Source organism: Drosophila pseudoobscura, chromosome X, assembly GCF_009870125.1.
Source record: "Drosophila pseudoobscura strain MV-25-SWS-2005 chromosome X, UCI_Dpse_MV25, whole genome shotgun sequence".
Classification (NCBI taxonomy): Eukaryota; Metazoa; Arthropoda; class Insecta; order Diptera; family Drosophilidae; genus Drosophila; species Drosophila pseudoobscura.
The window spans coordinates 65,278,141-65,298,367 of NC_046683.1; the positions used below are offsets into that span (position 1 = coordinate 65,278,141).

The 20,227-nt window shown below is 49.2% G+C and overlaps 2 protein-coding genes and 5 non-coding genes across 7 annotated transcripts; 1 reads left to right on the forward strand and 6 right to left on the reverse strand.

Annotated features, from left to right (window-relative positions):
* The first annotated feature begins 879 nt into the window (after positions 1–879).
* Cht7 (chitinase 7) lies at positions 880–15,454 on the forward strand. Its single transcript, XM_001352697.4, has 8 exons — positions 880–1,000; positions 8,768–8,849; positions 11,494–12,005; positions 12,067–13,023; positions 13,084–13,195; positions 13,260–14,230; positions 14,299–14,500; positions 14,579–15,454. The coding sequence occupies exons 1-8, from the start codon at positions 998–1,000 to the stop codon at positions 14,782–14,784; spliced, it is 3,045 nt and encodes a 1,014-aa protein (XP_001352733.4). The 5' UTR covers positions 880–997; the 3' UTR covers positions 14,785–15,454.
* TRNAC-GCA (transfer RNA cysteine (anticodon GCA)) lies at positions 8,912–8,983 on the reverse strand. Its single transcript has one exon. It is a non-coding gene; the product is annotated as a tRNA-Cys (tRNA).
* On the reverse strand, positions 10,024–10,095 carry TRNAC-GCA (transfer RNA cysteine (anticodon GCA)). Its single transcript has one exon. It is a non-coding gene; the product is annotated as a tRNA-Cys (tRNA).
* Positions 10,349–10,420, reverse strand: TRNAC-GCA (transfer RNA cysteine (anticodon GCA)). Its single transcript has one exon. It is a non-coding gene; the product is annotated as a tRNA-Cys (tRNA).
* On the reverse strand, positions 10,594–10,665 carry TRNAC-GCA (transfer RNA cysteine (anticodon GCA)). The gene has a single exon. It is a non-coding gene; the product is annotated as a tRNA-Cys (tRNA).
* A 168-nt stretch (positions 15,455–15,622) lies between the features above and the next one.
* LOC6900102 (U5 spliceosomal RNA) lies at positions 15,623–15,735 on the reverse strand. Its single transcript, XR_053255.2, has one exon. It is a non-coding gene; the product is annotated as a U5 spliceosomal RNA (small nuclear RNA).
* A 451-nt stretch (positions 15,736–16,186) lies between these two features.
* Positions 16,187–17,232, reverse strand: LOC117184687 (prominin-like protein). Its single transcript, XM_033383303.1, has 2 exons — positions 16,474–17,232; positions 16,187–16,405 (listed from the first exon to the last, which is right to left on the reverse strand). Exons 1-2 carry the CDS (start codon positions 16,558–16,560, stop codon positions 16,265–16,267), a joined length of 228 nt encoding a protein of 75 aa, XP_033239194.1. The 5' UTR covers positions 16,561–17,232; the 3' UTR covers positions 16,187–16,264.
* Between the last annotated feature and the right edge of the window lie 2,995 nt (positions 17,233–20,227).

Sequence of the window (20,227 nt, forward strand, 5' to 3'; positions counted from 1 at the left end):
CGCTGCTCGTCTCCGTCTTTGCATTTTGTAAATCATATTTTGGATTTGCATTAACCGCAGCTCCACTGAGGCGAGGTGGTGGTCAAGATTGGGTATGGGAATGGAATCGGCGGCGAAGACGTTTTGTTTTTATGCTAATCAAACGTGTTTCCTTACCAAATCCGAGTCGAATTTGATAACAAATGGATGGCTACGGGTATCCCGTTTGCCATCACTCCCCCATCTCACAGCCGAGCCATTCGACGAGTGTCTGTTAACTGGTCTGTTAATGGCTAACAGAGGCTCCGCTCTGGCCATTACAAAAGAGTGGACCAAGAGTGGAGCGCAACAAAGCTCATTTTCCATGCAGCTCACAGCGCGGGCTAGCTGCAAACTGAAACTGTAGTTTATGTTGCTTGCCGCTGCTTATTGCCGCCTGCTCTTGTGGTTGTTGTAGTTGTGGAGCTCTGGCTGCTCTGTTGTGGCTGCCTGCCCTCGTATATGGCACTCGTACGTGGCGGCTCTAAAGCTAAACCTGTCGCTGTTGCTGTTGCCGCTGCCGTTGCTGCTGCCGTTGCCGCTGCCGCTGCCCGTCGCCTTGTCTTGACAGCGTGCTGTGGCCGCAGCGCTCGAATCAGTCTCAGTTTTCCAGTCCACCGTGCAAGTACGCAGCGCCAAGCGGTTCGCCATCATCCAAAACATCCAAGTGACTGTGTCCAGTGACAAAATGCAAGGCTAGCCGAGCCAAGCCAAGCCAAAACCGAGAGTGACCAGTGTACTTCCCCCCGAAAATCAGCCAGATATCGAAGGATCATTCAGTTCGATTGTCCAAACTACAGCTCCAGATACCACAGACACCGCAGACACCGCAGACACCACAGACACCGCAGACACCGCAGACACCGCAGACACCGCAGACACCACAGACACCACAGCAGCTACTGCATTCGAAGGAGAGATACTTGGTTACCTTGTGGGATCAACGCGGCTCAGAGTGCCGTGCCGGAGACCAGTCGAAATGGTGAGTGCAAAAGTGTGTCAGGCGGCACCGGAGAACGGAGAACGGAGAACGGAGTACGAGAACCCATGGAGCGAACTGTGGAAAATTATCATATTCCCAGCAGAACACACAAAGCATGCCAAAGAATATTGAAAGTCCGTTGACGCAACGGAAAAATGAATGTTGAACAACAACAACAACAACAATAACAATTTAGGCAAAGACAGGCAGAGACAGAGACGAAGGCAGATATAGACACTGAGACAGGGACAGAGACAGAGACAGAATAATAGCCTGAAGTGTGAGAAACAGAGAAACAGAGACAACAACGAGTTCTACCGCTGACCGATCGAAGTTGAAGGCAAACTTGTCAAAGACAATGGAAGGGGGGGCTGGAGGGGGATGGCTGGTAAGGGAGTCGGTTCGCTTCGGTTTCGCTTTCAAAGCGATTCGAAAACTGAATGGAAAAACGCTCGATAATCCAATTGTCAGCGGCTCCCGCTCCGTCTCCGGCTCTTACTTCCTTTGACAAGAGATAGAGAGAGAGAGAGAGAGGGGGACAGGGACAGGGACAGGGAGAGAGATTTCCATTATGGCCGCAGCAGGCGGCAGGCGGCAGGCAGGCAGGCAGTCCGGGCACGCCTCAATTTGGCAGCCACCGCCGCAGCAGCAAGTAAAAGTTGCAGGCAAACAACAATAGCAATAGCGATAGCAACAATAACAAGTTTTCGCTTTTGTTTCACCAACAATTAATATTGGCCAAAGGAAAACAACAAAAAGAAAAGACCCATGGCTGGTGGCTGGCTGGTGGACGCTGTCGATTGGCAAATCGTTGGCAAAGCGGCGACCACTTCGCTCGTAAACAAAAAGCGAAAAACGAAAAACGAACAACAAAAAAAAAGCTAAACTGGTCTCAAAAATGAAAAACCCGCAAAAATTTGGTTCGACTCGCAGGCGAAATCGAAGTCGAAAAAAGCCTCGAAACGAGTGAAAAATAGCAAAATAGCAAAACAGCAAAGGCAAAAGCAATCGCAATCAAAAGCCAAATCCAATTCGAATGCGAATGCAAACTTTGAGTAGTTTATAAATTAAACATTTTGTGTTTGGCTCTTTCTCCTTGCTCCACGGTGGCACAATGGTACTACAGACAGATTTGCCATACCCATTATAGTATACGATGTGGAGCAGGTCGAAATTTGACTATTTTCAAAGAGGAAAACAATGAGAAATGAGAGACAAGAAACGAGAAACGAGAATTGTTAATTACCAAACCGGAGGGGGCTAGTCTTTCCATTGGCCTGGCTTTTTGTGCACTTTCGCAGCAGCCCCGCCCCCCATTGACAGCCCTCGACGGGCTGGATGGATATGTGCAGTCCGTCATCGTCACAGACGAAACGAAACTCTCACTTTCGTTGGAACTGTCTCTACGGTCGCTACCACGACAATAGCATGGGCGACACTCGCAATGGAGAATTTTGTTTGGAAAACAAACAGCCCGAGTGCCACGACGAAGCTTGTGTACGTTCGAAAACCCCCACTTGCGAAGCGGTTTAATATTATAATTGCACGCAGAGACAGAGACAAAGACAGACCCAGAGAAAGAGACAGCGACAGAGACGGAGACAGACTTTCTCCCTTACGGACACGAAGCAGCGCGCGTTTTTCATTTTCTTCTCTGCCTTTTGTACGAGTATTATTTGTATTATTTTGTCGGAAGTCAGTAAGGCGGCCCACCCGGTCGTATGCGTAATATTGCCAGATTGCCAGATACAGATAGCGCTGAGCCAAGAAAATTGTTCCAGAACGTTTAGAATATGTACTTCTAGACAGAATTTCCATCCAATCTTGAATGCTCAGTCTTTAGTCGTTTAATTGCCAATCGCAATGATCACAGATCGCAGATCGCAGATGGAAGCCGTTTAACCAGACGTTTTATGCTAGGCAAGACCCGTCTGTTCGGGCAATTAAGTATTTTTGCTATTTCCCATGAAATAAATAAAATTATAAATCTGCACAAAATGGCAGCGGCACCCGGCCTCGAATCAGTCGCCGGGCCAAAAGTCTCTCGCTATTGGCGTGCCCCAATAGCAGTGTTCGTCTAGAATGTTCGTTCAGGGGCTGTTCATGCAGCATGCAGCATGCGGCATGCAGCTGCTTGGGCTTGGGCTTGGATCGAGACTGAGACTGTGGTGTGTGTGGGTCGTGGGTTGTTCGATGGCAGTCTGCACAGTGCTCATAATCAGGGCCATAAGGCACAAGTCGAGGCTGTGCAGCTTCGCTCACATTTATGTAGATGATTTGGCTGAAACACAGAAAGCATCAACTGGTTATTGAACTCGCCGAGACAGCCAGTCCGGACAGAGTGAGCGGCGAGTGCAAGGCCTGCCTCAGGGCAGAGCATTCAAAAGACTGAGACAAGGAACTAACGAGCTGGCACTGGTTTCGTTTTCGGTTTCAGTTTAGGGTCTGGTCTGGTCTGATCTGGTCTTGCAGGAAGTCTAGCAGGCCAATTGTCAATGTGAGATATGAGATCCATCATAATTAACTCGCACCCAGTAGCAGTAGCAGACACTCACACACCCAGCCTTATAAATATCCACTCGAGCACGGGGCATATCAATCATTTGTCAGGCGATGGCGATGGCGATGGCGGTGGCGGTGGCGGCGAGGTGATAAACCAAAATAAAAGCAAACTCCAACTCCAAGCCGAGCGGCAAACTCGTTCAGAGTAGAGCTGTCATTATGTAAAGGCTGAGTATCTAAATATATCTGCCGAATAGCCACACCATCGACAGCGGCCACTGACAGCGGCATAATCGAGGCAGCTCTCAGTCGGAGCCAAAATGTCAAATCATTATCAGCGAAACTTGGCGATCAGCCAGCCCAGCTAGACACTATATCTATGGCTGTGACTGTGGCTATGTCCGCACGTATCTGTATCTGTATCTGATCGATAACAGCGATTGTTGCACAATCTCTGGCCTGGCTTCTCATATTATAATTGAAGCTAATTAAGTGAAAAGGTAGTTTTGCGGCCACTTTTGTTGGCCCTTCCGATGGACGCTGTACAGCGACAGTATTTGGCAATAAATTCATCTGGCCGACCATAAAGTGGCTCGACTTAATACCGTTTTATTGTCTAGGCCATAAACATTGGTCGAGGCTCTAACAGCCAGAGACTGGAATGGTCGAGGCAATCGAGGCATCTTTTAATTTGAATATTTGTTCGCGTTGGACAAACGGGTTTCGGCTGAGCGCTTGATTCGTCGTGTGTCTCCGTTTTGGCCAAAAGGTTAAAGTTGAGCACAATGCCACCTGCTTTCTACCACCATAATAACACAAATTTCACCTTTTCATGCTGCGACTGTGTGGATGGTCGGTTGCTGGTTATTGCTGGTTATTGCTGGATGCGCTTCCTCCCCTATGATTTGTTTTTCGGACGCTTTGTTTATAAATAAAAGCGCATATGGGGTTACGTAAGGCGGCTGCTGCCACCGATGCCCCACTGCTGCCACTGCTCGCGTTGCACTTGCTGAACCGATGATGATGATGATGATGACGATGACATAATGTCCGCACAGTCAGTTCCTTATTGCAGCCGAGTCTTGGGTGCACGACACGCCTCTCCCGCAAGAAAGTGCAAGTGAAAATATGAGTTTTACCCACCATTTGACAGGGACAGCGCCAGCGCCAGCGCCAGAGGCAGAGCATTTTCCAACCCGCTGGCTTCCATTTGCGGCCTCTGCCACTCACTGGTACCCGTATGTGTGTCGCTTGGAGGCGAGTCTTTTGTTTTGCCAGAGCCAAAGGCAAAAAGCAAAAAGCGAAAAGCGACGAAAACCCCAATGCGACACGACACTGACAAATGTGCAAATTCTTGGCGAGGCCAGACGAAACATGGCAGCATGGCAGAATGGCAGCCAAAACCAAAACCAACAAACAAACGGACATAAATTTTATTGACATTATGAACAACTTCTTGGATCGTAGGAAATGCTTGGTCCGACTCCATTAGCACTGGAACGGAAGTGGTGCGCACTCGACTGTTGAGATCTCTGGCATTTCAGCCCCCAAAGAATAATGGTTATGGGTTCTTGTACAATCTCTGCTGTGCTGTTGCGACTGATGTTGATATTTATGGTGACTCAGCAGCAAAAGCAGCTGCCTGGCTGGCTGGCATTTTATGTGGCTCACGTTTGGGGCATTAAAAAGTCAAGCCAAAAGTGCAGTTCGCTCCATAACTCCATAACTCAGGGCAACCGGGCCCCGGGGCGCGCATCCGTCAAATGTATGTGGAGCCAAGGAGCCCTAGAGTGGAGCCCCTCAGCCCTGGACTGGTTTCTAGAACTCGTCCAGCCTGTTCAGGGCTAGGCTGCAGCAGGAAGTAATTGCCAGAACCAGAACCAGAGCCCCACCCCACCCCGTAATTGGAGTCGCATATTTTTCGCCCAGCTAATTGGCCGAGCGAAGGCATTATTCTGATTGAGCATTGGACCAGTTTCGGTTAAAGTACAGCTGACTCATGCCCAGTCCACTGTCTTTCTCCCTCCCCCTTTCCTCTCTCTCTCTCCGAACTCGTTCATGGAGCCCGTGGCCAGATTGCGCAAGGTCGTCTGGTCAGGACAGGTGCTCACGACTGAGAGTCGGCCTGATTGTGACGTATGCAGCTGGCTTGCAGCGAAAAGCGTGAATAAATAGTTCGGTTCGCCACAAAATCAAAGCCAAAATATTGCCGAAACAGTTATGACTTATGGCTTTGTGGAATCCGTTAAGTCATCAGGTTTAGATGTAAGTGCCTCGTGTATATGCAACATACTCGTACGAGTGTACGCCTATGAGGCCTGGCGCGGTTTTCTTTTATTTTCTCTTTAGTTTTTCGACTGTCTGTATCTTACGCTATCATGTGCTTAATGGCGCTGTGTGGCGGTGTCTCACCTTGAGCTTAATTTCGGTCAGGCCAGAGCCCCAGCCAGCGCCATTCAAGATTTAATTAAATCTCAAAAGCGACAGAGCAACTATAAACAGTCGACAGCCGCTCAAGTGGCAAACGTTCGGAGGGAAAGGCTATGAATTGCGACTTAAACGAGCGAATAATGGCTTAGAAATGGCCACAAACAAAGGACTTAGGCGACGAACTCTGCCCCGAACTGCGCTTTCGAGGAGGCACAAAGGATAAGTGCCACGCTTTGCGCCATTTGTGGCGCCTCTTGGAAAATATGACGGATCGTGGAAGAGAGGAGAGTGTGCTTGGTAAATGCCAACGAATATATACGCAAATGAATTGCAATTTGTGCGCTTTCTTGCGGCAATCAAGCGGCTTTCGTGCAAGTGAAATCAGCAATCGCAGACAGATGGTATTTGGCGTGGTACCCTCTGATTGGGGGGATACGCGACCAAAGCTCGATGGGGAGTAGATAATGCCAGTCCCAGACGGACTTCAGAAGGGCTCCCACTTGTCCAATGGTTGCTGGCACCTTCCCTGTGGATGAGTATTTGAGACGACAGCCGTGCAGAGTGTCTCCTCGGTCGAGGCTGCACTTTTGCCTGGTTTTTCCTTTGGATTTTTGCGCAATTGAATAAATCGAATCATGCCCGCTGGAATGTACGAGTAGTTCGTTTGTCCCTCTACTTGCTGCTCCCCCGGCTGCCGTCCCGGCTCTTTCTATTATTTATCGACTTTTATTTGGTGCTGTCGTAACCACAGAGAAACACACACGCCAAAACGGAGACTGTAACCGGAGCCAGAGCCAGAGCAGGCGGCACCACCGGCACCGGCCCCGCCAAGAAAGAAAAGCCAGCCAGCTCCAAGCCCCCAAGCCCCCAAACCACCAAGCAACAGTCGCACAGTCACAGACGGAGCCAAAGCCAACCGACAGCCACTTGGCTGTGCTCCAGCGAGCCGTTAGACAGCGCGGACCCTGGCTAATGATACTCACACACAGGGGCACACTCGTAGTCGCACTCGTACTCGTAGCCTCCTCTCGCATTTGTAGAAAAACTTTGCAATGCGACTTGGACAACTGCCCGGAATGGAATCGAACAAAACATACATACTTTGCGCAAGCACCTCCACACACACACACACCTGGAGAATGCAACCGAAAGATGATTTGCCAAAATTGAACATCGACAGACGGACAGGCGGACAGGCGGACAGGAGGACAGGCGGACAGACAGCCATTCAGTCAACGGGTACGGGCTCGCGGATTGCTGGTTGCTGCTGGCTGATTGCTGACTTTCGGTTCTGGGATTTTCGCTTTCGCACAAGGAAAATGAAAGGCATTTGAGAGCTTGTTTTCACTTTATGGTCATTTCGTTTATTTCCGCGCCCCGGCCATCGCCATCGCCATCGCCTTACGCCGTACACCGTACGGACTCCCAGCCAAAGCGAGAGAGCCAGCGCCAGCCCAAACCAGTTGGTCCAGTCCAGTCCAAGTGGATATTGATGGCCGATTGGTGGCTGGTGGTTGGGCTAACAGACTAACAGACTTGCTGGCTAACTGGTCGCGCAGTGGCCACACGCGATAAGGAACTTTGTGTGTGCTGGCGACGCGCATTAAGATTTTATAATTTATGCATCAGTTTTGGGGCTGCTGAAACATTTAAACAAATAGCCCCAAATATGCTCGAACCAGTTTCACTTTTGATCGGCCCCAGCCACAGCCCCAGCCACAGCGCCACTGGGATTGTCGTATTCTCAGATCTTGATCAAGAGATCTGAGGAAGCAGCGATCCGATCCGCCGAACCGCCGAACCGCCGAGAACCAGCGAACGGCACGGAGATTTATGGTTTGGCCTGGGTGCTCGGGACTGGGATTGGGACTGGCCATAAATTAGACAAGCCTTTGTTGGAAGCGCGACCTTGAGCCATGAGCCATGAGCCATGAGCCCTCGTGCTGGCCGATCGGAATGTGTGTGGTTAGACCGGGGGGCTTCTAACTGTATCTGCGATCATTGTCCGTTAGCAGGCGACTCACGCTTGTGCCAATTTGGGCCATTTCTCCGCTGCCGCCGATTACCGCTAACTGTTTTCCCGCTCGCGGCCATTTGCATAACCCGGCGTTGCGTTGTGTAAGGTGTTCTTAATGGAGATGCCCGCTGAATGCCTAAGCAGGCCCGAAGACTGGCCGGTGGGGGGCTCTTCAGTGGGGGACAAGGAGCGGAGCTAATTTGCCACTAAACTGCCTAGAGTGCGGCTCTCCATCCACAGATGTCAGCCACTAATTGGCACATCTGAACTCAAACAATGGCCGGCCCGATCCATCCGAAATGAGACAGTAAACTTGAATAATTATGAGCACTGCACCGAATGGTTTGTAGTCATAATTAGTTGTCCAAGCAATCGACGGAGGTCTTGGGGCCATTGTTCAGGCCTGGCTGGGTCGGGTCGCGGCCCGTCTCTACTCCACTTGGGAACTGGGTCAATGTCGAGACGTGGTCGGTCCGCTCATGTGGGATGCGAGTGGTGCCCAAAGGGCGGGACAGGTGGACAGCGGGACTGCGGGACCAGTGGCCATCCGACTCCGACTGACCTCTGTCTCAATCGCTAAGCCGGCGAAAGCGAGTGTGAAGTGCAATCGACGAAATATGCCGCCTGACCTTCACTTCGCCCCACTTGGGGACCTCCGCCAGCAGGTGACACGTAATTTGTTGAAAGTCGACGTGCACCCCACACAAATCGCCCCATGCCCCCCCTCCCCCCATATTAACGTACATCAAAAGCATCAAATAAATATACTTATACTCGTAGTAGACCCTGATTAATCGCCTGTTGTTTCTCCTCCACAGTTTTCGCCGCGGCTGCTGCAAGTCGCCTGTGTGATATGCCTGCTGATTGTCTTGCTCTCACCATCCACTGACAGTGCACAGAGTAAGTATTTTGCCAGCAACAAAGGGGCTCCCCTCCTGGGGAGGGCGGCAAAAAGGTACCAAAGGGGACACCCGGGTTTGAACCGGGGACCTCTCGATCTGCAGTCGAATGCTCTACCACTGAGCTATATCCCCAGTTGGAAAAAACGGGAGAATTTACAGAACAAGAGCCAACACTCGCTCGGCATCGAGCCACAATTCGTTCTCCTTATGTGGGCGTCATATCTGCCTTCCACTCTGTCTTTGTTTCTACGACTATTTATACCCAGCACTCGCACGAGAACGAGGGTATATTGTGTGGTCCGGACGCATGTGACAGCTAGAAGTGCAATGAAAACTATATACCCCATATATACCCCATACAGACAGTCGCGATCAGCACCAAAGACCAGTCAATCGAGCCTTTCCTTTCGTCTTTCTCTGTCTCTTTAAATTGGGAGTTTCGATTTCGACAGCTGATTAGCGGGTATCCTTTGGTCGGAATATCGACTGAGTGGAGTTATTTCCCGTCAGTAGTGTTTCATTTTGTATCTGCCAGACGGATGTTGATAAACAATCGTTGCTCTTTCTGTTGTTTCGTAGAGTAGGGATTGATTGCCTCTATCTGCAACACTACTTATCACTCGACAGCCCCGTCAGCCACTCTACCAAATGAGTTTTTTATGTCGGCAACGATTTGTTGCTTAACCAAAGCCCAAATGGGAAAAGGGAGGGGTCTCCCTCTTGGATAACGATCATATTAAAGCCCCAATGGTGGCATTGGGTTTCTTGGAAGATCTCCTGATTGAAGGATTGAAAAGTGAAACGACTTAATTCCAAATCTTTTTCTTCATGCATGGGAATACTGTGTGAGACCCTCTTCTTTAGTCAACTTTAAACCATATTCCACATTCAGCTCTGGAAATACTTTAAGATCACGCACATGAGTTTTGGCATTTACAGTTAGTTGCATGTCACATGGAAAATGGGGAAATTAATAAATATTAATGACAACCTAATTTCGAATAATTCGTGGTTGAACTTTAAACAGTAATGAAATTCCTCTTTGAGACTTTTGGGGGGGAGGGCAGTGGACCAATCATCTTATTTTAAGGTGTCATACCTAGAAGAAAATATTATTTTCATGCAAAAACAATCAAAAGTGCTTTAAAAAAGAAAAAAACAAAAAAAAAATCAGGGGACACCCGGGTTTGAACCGGGGACCTCTCGATCTGCAGTCGAATGCTCTACCACTGAGCTATATCCCCACATTCTGACGTGTGACTTAACTTCTAGCACTAGTTCAGAGGTGGGGGTCGCATCGAGAATAAATACTTTAACCCTTGAATGGGCAATCGAGTTTCACAGTTGAAAAGTTAATTGCACCGTAATGCAATTATTAAGCGACCATTATGTTAATTTTCGACGAAAGCTTAGATGGAAAAATAGAAAAATTCTCAACCAATACATGTGAATTTTCAAAGGAATCCTCCACAGATGAAAAACAAAAAAAGTAATCTCAGGGGACACCCGGGTTTGAACCGGGGACCTCTCGATCTGCAGTCGAATGCTCTACCACTGAGCTATATCCCCACGTGTGTTTCACCCGTCCAAATGAGCGGTAATGAAGTAACTGCAGCTGGTTCCTATTTTTTGATTCAGTTGCCTGCTATCGTGGGCGAAAAAAAGAAAAGCAGATGAGAATCGATCAAAAGAATGCTAAAATGTTGAGATAAGTTAAAAAAAAGAGGAAAAAAGGTTACTCAAGGGGACACCCGGGTTTGAACCGGGGACCTCTCGATCTGCAGTCGAATGCTCTACCACTGAGCTATATCCCCAGATGGGCTTCGACCGGCCGAACACCAAGTACAGCCGCACAGCGAGCACAGATTGCTATTAATAGTCATTCGCCCCCTTTTATGGCCTGGTGTGGTGGAGGCAGGAGTATGGCATGTGTGTGGGACTTGCGCAGTGCCCAAGTGGGGAGTGGAGTGGACTTACTGAGAAATGGAAAATACACAGAGCCATTAAATGAAATACGAGTATTTAAACAGGTTTAGCAATAATTTCGTATTGTTATTTCTGCTGCAACAATTGGGCTTCGTTTAGCGAAATTGAGCAGCGAGATAAAGCCAAAACCGGTGTGGGCAAGAGCCCATGCCAGGCCAGGCCGTGCCGTGCCATGCCACCGATGCATACTTCCAATATGTGCGGGAAATCTGTCTTTACTTCGAAAGCTTTATTATTGCGATAGACAGAATTAAGTAAATCTGTACGTCACGACTTTCGGCTTCGGCTTGGCTCAATCAAGCCTCATTTTCCACAAATTGTCAGCTGAAGATGCCAATCGCAGGCACATTAATTCGACAGTCGACACTCGACGATCCCAAGTGGTTGACAATCCACTGCAGTGGCCATTACGATGGCGATTGAGATCGAGATTGCGACAGGGGGGCTGTCATTACCATTGCCACATTGATGGATGCGATGAGGAGCTCGGGCAAATGACAGACAGGTGCCACCTTTGCAGCCGTCGAACCCATTTTGGCAAGGTCAAGTTGTGATCCCATTGTGGGCTGGATAAGGGTGGGGGCCACACATACATAACAGCTGTATGACGAACTGTTTTGTGGCTAAATGTAATTGATAATTTGCTCTTACTTCAGCCAAAACCCGGAGACGCTTGCGACGCCCCACAACAGCGGCCAGCTCATCGCGCAGCAATTTGATCGAGTCCAATAAATCGACTGAGGCTCCCGTGGCGGAGAAGCGCATCGATCAGATAACCGCCTCCACCACCACAAGCGTGCGCCGCACCCGTCTGCGCGCCAAGTCGAAGCTCGGCGGAGGAGCCGCCGCCGGAGCAGCAGCAGCAGCAGCTGGCGGAACGGCGTTGGTGGCCAGTGGATCCTCGCTGAAGGGCAAGAAGACCAAGGTGGACGATGGCACGCCAAAGATTGTCTGCTACTACACCAATTGGTCGCAGTACCGCGTGAAGATTGGCAAGTTTGTCCCGGAGGACATTCCGGCCGATCTCTGCACCCACATCATTTTCGCCTTCGGCTGGCTGAAGAAGGGCAAGCTGAGCTCCTACGAGTCCAACGACGAGACCAAGGACAATGTCCCTGGACTGTACGACCGCATGATGGGCCTGCGCAAGGCCAACCCCAAGCTGAAGGTAAGTCGAGGACGCAGCTCCGAACAGATCGAAGACTATACGTGTGGCTCTTCGCTTTCAGATCCTGCTTGCCCTGGGTGGCTGGTCGTTTGGAACCCAGAAGTTCAAGGACATGTCTGCCACACGGTACACGCGCCAGACCTTTGTCTACTCGGCCATTCCCTTCCTGCGGAAGCGTGGCTTCGACGGCCTGGACATGGATTGGGAGTACCCCAAGGGCTCGGACGACAAGAAGAACTTTGTGCTGCTGCTGAAGGAGTTGCGTGAGGCCTTCGAGGCCGAGGCCCAGGAGCTTAAGAAGCCGCGTCTCCTGCTCTCCGCTGCCGTGCCCGTGGGCCCGGACAATGTGCGCGGCGGGTACGATGTGCCAGCCATCGCCAGCTACCTGGATTTCATCAACCTGATGGCCTACGACTTCCACGGCAAGTGGGAGAAGGAGACGGGCCACAATGCACCGCTGTATGCGCCCTCCTCCGACTCCGAGTGGCGCAAGCAGCTGTCCGTGGACAACGCGGCCAGTCTCTGGGTCAAGCTGGGCGCCCCCAAGGAGAAGCTGGTGATCGGCATGCCCACCTACGGGCGGTCCTTTACGCTGGCCAACACTGACAAACACGGCCCGAACGCCCCTGCCTCGGCCGGCGGTCGGGAGGGAGTCTACACGAAGGAGAGCGGCTTCCTGGCCTACTACGAGATCTGCGAGATGCTGCTGAACGGTGCCGTCTACGTCTGGGATGAGGAGATGAAGGTGCCCTACTTGGTCGACGGCGACCAGTGGGTGGGCTTCGACGACGAGCGCGCCATTAGGAACAAGATGCAGTGGATCAAATCGAACGGCTTCGGTGGCGCCATGGTGTGGACCATCGACATGGATGACTTCAAGGGCGAGGTGTGCGGCGGCAATGTCAAGTACCCCTTGATCGGAGCCATGCGCGAGGAGCTGTTGGGCATATCTCGGGGCAAGGAGGCCAAGGACGTCAATTGGACAGCCATAGCCGCCACCTTCGAGGACATCGAAGAGGTAGGTCTCCAGCCCCCTTTACGATGGTTATCCATCAGCTAATCGACTCGGTATTTGCAGAAACCCGAACCCATCAAAATCTCAGTGGACGAAGTACTTAAGAAGGTGCGCAAGCCCCAGGGCGCCAAGAAGCAGCGCATCAAGTCCGGCGCCAATGCCATCGAGCAGAACAGTGAGCCCCGAATAAAGAGCCCCACGAGTCGGTCCATTTGCTAACACTTTCTTTCCTTTGCCAGCACGTCCCGCCCAGGTCTTCTGCTATCTGACCAGCTGGTCCGCCAAACGACCTGGAGCCGGAAAGTTCCAGCCCGAGAACATTGACCCCAAGCTCTGCACGCACATCGTCTACGCGTTCGCCACGCTGCAGGACTACAAGCTGACGGAGGCCACCGATGACGATCCGGAGAACTACGAGAGTGTGATCGGGCTGCGGGACGCCAATCCGGATCTGCAGATCCTGCTGGCTATCGGAGGCTGGGCCTTCGGCTCGACGCCCTTCAAGGAGCTGACCTCCAACGTGTTCCGCATGAACCAGTTCGTGTACGAGGCCATCGACTTCCTGCGCGACTACAAGTTCAACGGCCTGGACGTGGACTGGGAGTACCCGCGCGGGGCCGAGGACCGCGTGGCCTACTTGAACCTGCTGAAGGAGCTGCGCGTTGCCTTCGAGGGAGAGGCCAAGTCCTCGGGGCTGCCGCGCCTCCTCTTGACTGCTGCTGTGCCGGCCTCCTTTGAGGCCATCGCCGCCGGCTACGATGTTCCGGAGATCTCCAAGTACCTGGACTTCATAAATGTGATGACCTACGACTTCCACGGTCAGTGGGAGCGCACGGTCGGACACAACTCCCCGCTTTTCGCCCTGGAATCGGCTACCGGCTACCAGAAGAAGCTCACCGTCGACTACAGCGCCCGCGAGTGGGTGAAGCAGGGCGCTCCCAAGGAGAAGCTGCTGATCGGCATGCCCACCTACGGCCGCAGCTTCGAGCTGGTCAACGACACGCAGTTCGACATTGGATCTCCCTCGTCGGGCGGCGGCAAGGCTGGCAAGTTCACGAACGAGGCCGGGTTCCTCAGCTACTACGAGGTGTGCTCCTTCCTGGCGGCCGACAACACAACGCTCGTCTGGGACTCGGAGCAGCAGGTGCCCTTCGCCTACAGGGGCAACCAGTGGGTTGGCTTCGACGACGAGCGTTCCCTGAAGACGAAGGTGAGTTGGAGAGCCAAAGGGTAATACCTGAACAGTTTCCTACCATACCCCACCTTTCTCTCTTGCAGACCGAATGGCTGAAGGAGCAGGGCTTTGGTGGCATCATGGTCTGGTCCATTGACATGGACGACTTCTCCGGCCGCTGCGGCAGTGGCAAGTACCCCCTGTTGAACGCCCTCAACGACGAGCTGAAGGACTACAAGGTTGCGCTGGAGTACGATGGACCCTATGAGTCCCATGGCCCGCGCGGAGCATACACAACGAAAGATCGTAGGTCCCCCCCATCCCCCTACCCGTAGGTCCATTGAACTTTGAGTGATTCTAAGCCCTTTCCCTTTCCGGCCACAGCTCATGACGTCACCTGCGCCGAGGAGGATGGCCACATCAGCTACCACAAGGACTGGGCTGACTGCACACACTACTACATGTGCGAGGGCGAGCGCAAGCACCATATGCCATGTCCTGCCAACTTGGTGTTCAATCCCAACGAGAACGTCTGCGATTGGCCCGAGAACGTCGAGGGTTGTCACTCGCCCACGGAGGCACCAGCCTAGGCGCCCACCCAGGGACGGATGCCTGGCCCCCGAGTGTCCCACTCGATTTGTTAATATTATGAAACGGATGCCCATGCCCTAGAACTAGTAATAATGCGAAACTGCCACGAAACCACATCTTTTGCTGCCCAACCCCCACAGTACACTCCACTAACAAAATACTCGAAAACTTGCTACATTTCGGCTGAATTTTTTTTTACATTACGCTTAAGTTTAGATAGCACCCTAAGTAGTTTTTATGTCTTAGTTACAAGGTGTGCACACTGCGTTGCTGAACGATCAGAAATCATTACTACTGGAAACCCACTCGCCCTTCGCCCTTGGCCCTTCGACCAAGCCACCTTCCTCCCGACCCGCCCGCGACCACTTCGATTCGAGGTAACAAAATGGTTCATATGGAAGCCTCCCGAAACTTCTGTGTATCATACTGTGATAATCATAAGAAACACCAGCCAGACCGACCCAGGCAGTCGCCAGTCCAAATTTTGTCTAAATCAAAACCAAACAAACAACCGTTTCCGCTAAAATTCACCGAGCTTTTGCCCCTCCGCCGAGCGAGCGTCCCTTTGCCCCTCCTCCGATGATGACGACAACAACAACAGAACAGGCGCACAAAGAAAATTGTACATTTTCACGTTTTATCAATACAATTTGTATTATAGAGTTGTAATTACGTAGTTTAAATACATTTTTTTTTAATAATACATTTGTATTTACTTGATCAAAATCTGGGGGTGGAGCGATGATTTCTCGAAGGCTTTCAGCTCTCTGATATCTTAATAGTCAGGGCCATACATCTCTCCTCTTTATAACATTTATCATTTATGGCCCCAAGTCTTGCGACAGGGCACTACAAAAAATTAATTTAGACTCATTAGAGTGCCCCTCTCCACGGAAATCTTTAGTAAAAGGCGAAAGATTTATTCGACAACTGAAGAGAAGCCAGAGTGCCGGTACATCGCAAACTTGAGCCATACCATACAGCCCGTGCTAGAACCAGTTGGGAATTATAAGGGCACATGCAGCCAGTTTCGCCACCAGCTCGAAATGCGGAACGACGCTCACGCTCATGCAAGATCATGCATGTTCCGTGGTATATTTTGGTATCAGGCAAGCCAGGGGACGGATCGGTTATGGATTGTGGTTGTATATTGCAAACATATGTATGTATATATATGGTCTATGTAGAGTACACATGTATGCAGTTCCTCCCATTGCCTCAATGGTGGTAAATGCACAGCATCTAGTCGTTCTTACGCTTACTCCTCTCAGTCACTGGATTCTTATTCGCCCCTTGGACTTGGGGTTCCGTCTGCACTGGATCGGAGGCCTCAGCCTGGTCTGTCCTGGCGCCGAGCGGGCACTCACAATATGCCTGTTGGCAGATGGCAACCGGCGCTGGCAGAACTGTGCAGAAGGGACAGCTGCGGGAAGGAAAGCTTTCAGTCATTCTGCTGGGCATACGAGCTGCCTTGAGGACTCACCCACCCACGACTCCACCTGCTGCATCGTCAACTGAATCGGGATAGATTCTGAGGTACAAGCACATCAGACGATGGCACACAAAGAGTGTCGGTAGAAGGAGCAGGGCGCAGATGATTGTGGCCAACCAAAAGGCATTCTACAAGGGAATGGGGTAGATCAGCATTAGAACGATATTGTGGGCATTCAGGGGGAATCTGTACTGACGATGGGATCCACTAGACGGGCACAGACGGAGTGAACGCCTTGATAGTAAATGTAGGCGAGGGGCTGGCAACGTCCGACGTTCGTCATGCTCTCCCAGATCACCCTTTCAACATAGTCTTTGATGCGTTCGTTGATTACCGCGGTAAGGTTTATCGCCAGGACATTGATTAAATTCGTGCCTAAAATTTGGATAAACTTCTCGGACCTTTCCACCGCATCGAGCAGTGTCCTTATGGTCTGCAGTGTCCTTAGGGAGGCTGGTTAGGCTGTGCCGATGAGGAGGACGATGGCCTACATAGTTACATAGGTGGCAGGGAGATGGGCGGTTGGCATTTCCTTGCCATTTGCACTCACCATTTATATGCACGTCGAGGTACGACTCCAGTTCCTGGTAGTTGTACACCATCAAATGGTGAATGTGTTCAGCCACATTCTTCAGAAAAGCACAAGTGTCGTCCGTACTGCGTTGCAATGTCTGCTTGATGTCCCTGAGTCCCCGGTCCACGAACCTGTTCGCCACAAACGCTATGGCAAGGCCAAAGCTATAATATGGACTTATTATTCTGCCTGCCATTGGGGCTGCCACCAACCGGACTCACATCAGGCCGAGGATCATCAGGAAGAGGCCCTGTTTGCACCTTAGACAGCAGCAGAGGCAGCAGTAGCATATACTGCAGGATGAGATGTCGTGGCATGAGAACTGGTCATTTGAGGCACCTCCCTCCACCTACCCAACGAAGAAACGAAGAGTAACAGAAGCCAGTAGCGATCCAACAGTGCAGCCCAGTTTCCCCTCCATCGAGGCTTGAAGCAGACCGTAAAATCTTGGCCACATTCGATTTGACAGTGGTATCCCCACCTGCTGGTGAGGCCAGTGTAAAGAAACTCGAATCCCGGGAAAATGGCGGTACCCCATGAAGCTGTTGTACTCTGCGGCGGGCCAGTGCTCCTCCTCGCGCCTAACGACATTTAAATCTGATGCGGGGGGTGCTTCATCGACTTTCAAGGCAGCTTTAGCCAAATTTGTGATTACTGTGGGGATAGCTCTACTATATTTTTGAGTAGTGTCTCCATCAGCAGCCCGTACAAAGACTATCAGAGTGAGTGGGATCAGCACAAGGATCAGTTCCACCGCCCGGATTCCGCGAACAGGAAGGAAAGCGAGGTGGCGCCTCCGTCTTCTTGTGGATCCTGTCACGGATCCGCTTGAATACATCTCTCAAGGGCGACGAATTCGAGCTCTGAAGGACCCAATGTAGAATGACTCCTCACAGCACCTGGAGTGTATGTATATAGGTGTGTGTAGCCTGTTGTTTGTCGAGCGGCAGGTTTTAACTTGTTTATAATGTATGCAATATGACATTTCAAAATAACAGTTAAGTCCAAACCTGGCTTCATTACCAGCCCGGTACTCCTGATCAGCGATATGAGCACCCACTCTTACCCTCACACATGGTGGGTATAATATTAATGTTTTATCGATCTTAATCTACTACCCGGAATGAGGAAAACAAGTTCCCAGGCGTGAGTGAGCCCCCTCCCAGAGCGGCCTAGCAGCGTTCGTTTAGAACTCATGACCTCTCTTTTTGTTTCACTTCACAGCTTGCTCTTTCATTCTCATGCATTCTAAATACACGAATATGTGTGTACATATCTAATAGATATAGAAACTGAGTACTGAGGGTTATTTCAATGTCGAGGCACCAGTGCTTTCTGTAATACTCCAAATTAACATTTTAAATTGGATCCCTCTGGTTCCACCAGAACCATGCCGAGCCCGGTACAGCAACGGCCGGAACAGTGTGGTTTGCTATATAGAGAAATATATGTATATGTACATATATGTGTCCCTGTCGGGTCCAGCGGAAAGTTAAGTTATAACCTGTATCATAATCTAAGAATCACCAAAATCACGGTAAGGTCCGCACATAGTACGGTTCTCATAGATATACGGTAATACAACTAAAGCAGACCCTTGAATACATATGTCTCGATCTACTCTATGATGTTTTTTTACTTATATGCTATTTATATTTAAAGATGCGGACATAAGTACTGAACTATCCGGATATACAATATGTACAATATGTATTTACGATACGATCGTCCTCAGGTGGAGATCTTTAAACCTTTAAAGATGGAACCAATCCCATCGTAATATTCGATCGGACGTTATGCGTTGGTCTAAATAATCTATTGATTTAAAATTTTTATTGTTTTTTTTATTGGTTTTCTCAAAAAGTTTTTATACATTTTGTTTTATTTTACTCGTTTTTGTTTCAATTAAATAATTAGTCTTACGTTGATGTACACAGTAATTGAATAAAAAAAAAGTACGCGGTAATTCGGACAAAAACTAAACGGAGAGTAGGGAAAGTACAAATTACTTAGGAAAGGTAGAGAAAAAAAATCAAGAAAAATAATTGTAAAATTTGTTTGTTTTAATCACAAATCATCTGAATAACTCGAATTTGGCCAACAACAAGTACAAAATTAGTATAAATCACACATATGTAGCTGGTAAAGAAACCACAGCATCTACAGAATATTTTGTTGTTGTATAACACTTAGGATAGGATTCTTTGCCAAAAATGGGAAACGTTTGCTTAGAGGAATTATGAGTGGACTCTGTAAAATTGGATCCTTAAGATTTGTTGCTTTGCTTGGTATTTGTTTTTGTTTTCGTTTTCGTTTTGGTTTTTGTTTTTCTTTTCGGTTTTTTGTACAACAAAATAATGATATCGTGTTTGAAGTTAGCAAGAGTCTCCAAATCAAATAGCACTTAATATGTATTACAAATTCCTTGCCTTCTCCATTGAATACGTTTCTTTCTTTCTTTTCTTTTATTTTCTTTTAATTTCTTTTGTTGTTTGGTTTTGTTTTGTTTTGTTTTGTTTGCTGGTGGTGCGAAGTAGTTGAAGCCTTTTAATATTTCTCCTTCTCTATTCTTTCTTTCTCTATTTCTGATACGAATCACGGATGTTTTCGGATTACAGTTTTCGGAGTGTGATATGCGTCCGCGCTGGCTCAACGCGACTTCTGGGGACTTCTGCCTGCGAGTGGGTGTGGACGAGAAAGGTGTGGAGTGGTTGAGTTTTAGAGCTAGATACAGACTTTCGTTAGTAAAAATATTGTACTCGGAATTTCAGCGCGTGCATTACAATATACATTTGCGTCAGATCATAAACAAATTATTCGAACGCAGATACAGATGATCGAAGACTCGCTCAAAATGGATGTATGTACATATCACGCTATGGCCTAGACAGTTTCAGTTTCAGTTTCAGTTACGGTCTCGTTTACGGTTACGGTTACGGTTACGGTTACGGTTTCACTGTCAGTACCAGTTTCAGTATCAGATTTTGAGTATCGTTTTTGTTTTCTTGTTTTGTTGTTTTCTTGTTTTGAGCTACTTTCTAAAGTCGCGCTGTGCGTCGCTTTGCATGTTCCTTGAACCAACATTTACATTTTTGTTTTTCTTTCTTTACAATTACATACATACTCGTAGTTTTTTTTACGCATTTTGCATTTCGTTTGGTTTTTTTGTAAACTTTTTAAACTGCCTTTAGAAAATTTGTTTTTTACTTTTCTTTGTTTTTGCTTTTTTTCGTTTTTTTTTTGTTAAAAATATTTCACTATAAAAAATACATAGTTGACAAAAAAAAAAAACGTTTTCTCGGTTGTTGATCTTGTCTTCCATTTCCTGTTCCGTTCCTCGCCTTCCGTTTCCGCTCAAGCTATTTTTCCATTTCAT

What these genes read in the sequence shown, in the direction of transcription:
- Cht7 (XM_001352697.4), top strand. An exon ending in CCTTCGAGGACATCGAAGAG is followed by an intron (nt 13,024 to 13,083) that starts GTAGGTCTCCAG and finishes CGGTATTTGCAG; the next exon opens with AAACCCGAACCCATCAAAAT. An exon ending in AGCGTTCCCTGAAGACGAAG is followed by an intron (nt 14,231 to 14,298) that starts GTGAGTTGGAGA and finishes TCTCTCTTGCAG; the next exon opens with ACCGAATGGCTGAAGGAGCA.
- LOC117184687 (XM_033383303.1), bottom strand. Translation starts at nt 16,560, where the DNA reads ATGACGAACGTCGGACGTTGCCAGCCCCTCGCCTACATTTACTATCAA. An exon ending in CCCGTCTAGTGGATCCCATC is followed by an intron (nt 16,406 to 16,473) that starts GTCAGTACAGAT and finishes ATTCCCTTGTAG; the next exon opens with AATGCCTTTTGGTTGGCCAC.